This window comes from Papilio polytes, unplaced genomic scaffold (assembly GCF_000836215.1).
Source record: "Papilio polytes unplaced genomic scaffold, Ppol_1.0 DF823968.1, whole genome shotgun sequence".
NCBI lineage: Eukaryota > Metazoa > Arthropoda > Insecta > Lepidoptera > Papilionidae > Papilio > Papilio polytes.
This window is the reverse complement of record NW_013525236.1, coordinates 7,622-12,632: the sequence shown is the minus strand read 5'-3', so window position 1 is coordinate 12,632 and position 5,011 is coordinate 7,622. Positions and strand designations below refer to the sequence as shown.

The 5,011-nt window shown below is 46.7% G+C and overlaps 1 protein-coding gene across 1 annotated transcript; it reads left to right on the top strand.

Annotated features, from left to right (window-relative positions):
* Positions 1 to 906: 906 nt before the first annotated feature.
* Positions 907 to 5,009, top strand: LOC106101655 (uncharacterized protein K02A2.6-like; the record flags this gene model as incomplete). Its single annotated transcript, XM_013280964.1, has 1 exon — positions 907 to 5,009. A coding segment is annotated over exon 1 (3,963 nt), but the record flags the coding sequence as incomplete, so codon positions are not given.
* Between the last annotated feature and the right edge of the window lie 2 nt (positions 5,010 to 5,011).

Genomic DNA, 5,011 nt, shown 5'->3' with positions numbered 1-5,011 from the left:
CTTTGATAATTTTATAAATATGACAGTTATAGATAAAGCTAGACGTTTGAAATTTTTGATATAAACAAACATCATACACCTCGTTACAAACTAAAATACTTTATAATTATATTTTGTAGTTTACGAAATATCGTTAATTGTTTTCTTGACATTTTACATAAATGCAAGTGTTATCATAATTCTTAGGTACTTCTAGTAGTCCCAAACACTTGACATTTCGGATGTACGAGTAAAGGCAGAAAATGTTGAACTAAATAACAATAAATAACATACTTACGATACCAATATAACATAAAGATATTTTTGTTTTAGATTCGCGATGTTTGACAACGACAATGCCCGTTTTATTTGATTTTTGGGTTTTTTCTAAAACCTCGAAGTCAGGTCTGAGAATGAAAAAAAAAATGAATTAGGTAGCCAGTCGTGCAGTTATAATATAATATTGTAAAGTGCAAAGTTTTTTGTATGTATTGAAATAACTCCAAAACTATCGATTTGATTTTGAATCGAATCGGGCACTTAATCTAACTGTCTAGCAAGAGCTTCATGAGATGTTGGTCGAAGCTCTTCGCTATTAGCCCGTGCACCGAAACAACTATCGGAATAATGGTAGTCGATTTCATACGCCATATGGCGGTAACCTCGTGAGCGAGATCTAAATATTTTAATGATTTTTCATTTTCGGCTTTCTCAAGATTCTCGTTATTTGGGATAGAGATATCGACCAACATTACACTGCTCTCGGACCGATCTATTATTACTGTATTGGCAGCAATAGTCCTATCCGTAATAATAGATCGATCCCAGTAGAGCGTGATACGGCTATTTTCCAGAACTAATTGAGATGTAGGTATCTAGGAAACTTATATGTAAAAGTACCTCTCACTAGAGGATATTATACAGTCAATTATACGCCTTGGACTTGATATCAGTGTTTTATTGCAAACATTACAGTGGCGACGAGGATAGTCGAAATACTCGCGTGTGCGGTATTTTGTGCGGTGCTCGAGCGGTTAGAGTGTTGCGCGGTGTAAACAAGTGCGATAATGTCTGTGGGTCTGATAGGCGCTTTCGACGTGCGGAGTGGCGCGTGGGCGTCGTACGTTGACCGGCTCGAGATGTATTTCTTAGCCAACGGCATCAAGGCGGAGATACAACTGCCGACGTTGATCGCGGTAATGGGCGAGGAAGCTTATGAACTCTTGGTGAATTTATCCAGCCCCAGGAAGCCGTCCGAGCTCAAGTTCAAGGAAGCAGTGGAATTACTGCAACAGCATTTAGAACCGACACCTTCAGTGCTCGCGGAGAGATACAAATTCAGACAACGTAGACAGGCTGGCGAGGAGAATGTGTCAGAATACGTGGCGGAACTAAAGAAATTGTCACGGTATTGTGTTTTCGGGACAAATCTTAACGAGAACCTACGTGATCAATTCGTATGTGGGTTAAGAAGTGACGTCATACGGCAGCGCCTGTTCGCGGAGGACGACACTTTGACCTATACGAGGGCAGTTAAAATAGCGAGTACATTGGAAGCGGCCGAGCGTGATGCAGCGGCGGTCGAGAAACCTCTGGACGGTGGTAGCCAGGTGACGCAGGCAGTGCATGCATGCGTTCCTCTTAAGGAAATAAGAGGGAAGGGGGCGCGGAGCGGCGCGCCCGGTCCACGTGGCGGAGCGGCGAGCGGACACAGCGGGTCAGCCGGTGCGGTGAACTGGCGAGGAGGATCAGCCGGAGGCAATGGAAACGGAAGCCGCTATGCGGCTTGTTCATGCTGCGGAGGGACGGATCACCGGTATGCGGTATGTCGATTCCGTAATTATGTGTGCAATTGGTGCAGGCGGAAGGGTCACTTGCGGCGAATGTGTCCGGAACGGGGCGCACGCATAGCCGGAGGGCGGCGGGGCGCTGACAACGCGGACGTGAACTACGCGGATGCGGAAGACCTGGACGGAGATAACTTGGAGGAGAACTTCCATCACCTGTGCCTAAACGATTACAGACCGGTGAGTCTTCCCGTTGTAGTTGACGCGGTTACTATTAATATGGAAATTGATACCGGCTCGGCCGTATCTTGCATAAGTGCGGATACATATAACAAATACTTCAAGCATCATAGAATACAAGATAGTGCATTGATCCTAAAATTTTACGACGGTTCAAAGATAAAGCCGTTAGGTTTAATTAAACCGATGGTTCGCTATGCGGAACACAAAAAAAGGTTAGAATTATTTGTTATTACTGGCGGCAATACATCGCTACTCGGGCGACAGTGGCTCTCTGAGTTAAAAATAAAAGTCCCGATGTTAAGTAATTTTCATAAAATAGGCTTGAACGATGGAAAAATTGAATGGTCTAATGATTTAAATAAACTGTGTTCTAGGTATAAGGAGTTGTTTAGTGGCGGACTCGGTCGCTTTACGGGCGGTAAGGCGACACTGCGCGTGCGGGAGGGGGCGACGCCGGTGTTTCACCGTGCGCGGCCACTGCCGTACGCGCTGCGCGAGCGAGTCGACGCCGAGCTGGACCGCATGCTGCGCGACGGCGTCATCGAGCCCGTCGACTGCTCCGATTGGGCTTCGCCTCTAGTACCGGTAAATAAAGCGGACGGATCCTTGAGGGTTTGCGCTGACTATAAAGCAACATTAAATCCGGTGTTGCTAATCGATCGATATCCCTTGCCGAGGATCGAAGACTTAATGGTTAGGTTAAGCGGAGCTTGCTTCTTTTCTAAGATTGATTTGTCACAGGCCTATAACCAGGTTGAGCTAGACGATACAAAAAAATATACCGTTATCAATACGCATAGGGGACTATATAGGTATAATAGGTTGGTTTACGGCTTGGCGTCGAGTCCGGGAATTTTCCAGCGCATTATGTGCAACCTATTACGCGGAATTTCAAATGTCGAGATCTTTTTAGACGACGTGATTATCGGCGGCAAAAGTATTAACGAGCATTTGGAGGCATTACAGGAGGTCTTTAGAAGACTACACAGTTCTGGCCTGAAGTTAAAAACTAACAAGTGTGTGTTTCTTGTAAACGAAATTCGTTATTTAGGTTACATAATAAGTAGGGATGGCATAAAAACGGACCCAACTAAAATTGAAGCCATTGTGAAATTACCAAGGCCGAGTAATGTTTCGGAACTACGTTCCTTTTTGGGTATTTTAAATTTTTATGGTAAATTTATAAAGAACATGAGTGGTAGATTGGTTCCATTATATGAATTGTTAAAAAAAGATAAAGAGTGGGTGTGGTCGTCCGAATGTGAAAATGCGTTTATAAGAATAAAAAAAATATTAAGTAGTGTGGACACTCTAGCCCACTATGATTCTAAGAAGTCATTAGTAGTAACGTGCGACGCAAGCGGGCGGGGCATCGGCGGCGTGCTGACGCAGATCGACGCCGGCAGCGGTGGCGAGCGCCCGGTTGCGTATGCGTCGCGCACGCTGACCGATGCCGAAAAAAATTATTCACAGATTCACCGCGAGGCATTGGCTATAATTTTTTGCATGAATAAATTTCACCAATATTTATACGGCCGACATTTTACCTTACGAACAGACCACAAACCCCTGGTGTCAATTTTTGGACCGAACACGGGTATCCCCGCAATGGTTGCTAGTCGTATGCAGCGTTGGGCAATTATTCTTTCGGCTTACTCGTTCGACATCGAGTACGTCCGAACTCAGGAAAATAGTGCGGACGGTCTGTCGCGGTTGCCGATCGGCGGTAATAAGGAAAGTGAGCCGACACCTCCCGAACAGACGTATTTACATTGTGTCCAGGAGTCATTATGTTTAGACTACAATGAGATCAAACGAGAAACGGTACGTGATCCGATATTGGCTAGGGTGTTACTGTACATAAGGGACGGGTGGCCCGCGCAATGTGAGTTAACAAATTTAAAACCGTATTGGAATCGGAGAAATGAGTTGTACGAGGAATTAGGGTGTGTTATGTGGGGCCACCGGTTGGTGGTACCCGAAAAATGTAAAAGTCAAATTTTAAAAGTAATTCACGAACCGCACATGGGGATAGTAAAATCGAAAGCGCTTGCCCGCAGCTATGTGTGGTGGGCAGGCATGGACGAGGCGGTGGAGCGAACGTGCCGGGAGTGCGAGGTGTGTGCGGGGCAGGCCGATGCGCCGCCGCGGCAGACACCTCGCATGTGGCCCTGGCCCGCGCGGCCCTGGACCCGCCTCCATCTAGATTTTTTGGGTCCAATAGGGGGAAAATCTTTTTTGGTCGTAGTAGATGCGATGTCGAAATGGATAGAAGTGTTCCATATGACGGGGGTATCGGCGAACTATTTAATTGATCGGTTGAACGAGTTATTCAGTCGGTTCGGTATACCAAAACAGATCGTCACGGATAACGGTACGCAGTTCGCTTCGAAAGAGTTCGACTTCTTTAACCGATACAACGGAATACAACATATTTTCACTCCACCGTACCACCCGTCGTCGAACGGGTTAGCCGAAAACGCGGTAAAAACGCTTAAGAGAATAATTAAAAAAGCGCTGCAAGAGAAGCGGGACGTAAACAGGGCTCTGTGGTCATTTCTTATTTACTACCGTAATGTTGCACACTGTACGACAGGCGAAAGCCCGGCTTCGCTCTTACTCGGCAGGCCCATACGAACCCGACTCGACGCAATTAGACCGGACCGGGAGAACCAAGTGCGTAGTGCGCAGCAGCGCCAGCAGGAGGCGGCAAGCGGGGCCAATCGGGCTTTCGACAAGTCCGATACAGTTTGGTATAGGCAATACCTTAAAGGAGAGAAATGGATCCCGGGGCAGGTAGTAGAGGTGCTCGGTACGAGTAACTTTAAAGTAAAGGGGTCCGACGGTGAGGTAGTGCACAGGCACATCGACCAGTTGCGTAGGAGATCGAGCGTGGGCAGGCATTCGCTTGCGTCTGCCCCATCGGATACTAGCGAACGGTTAGTCAGTACGGACACTCAAGGATCAGACCCTGGGGGTTCAGGGTTAGAGGAGGAGGAATC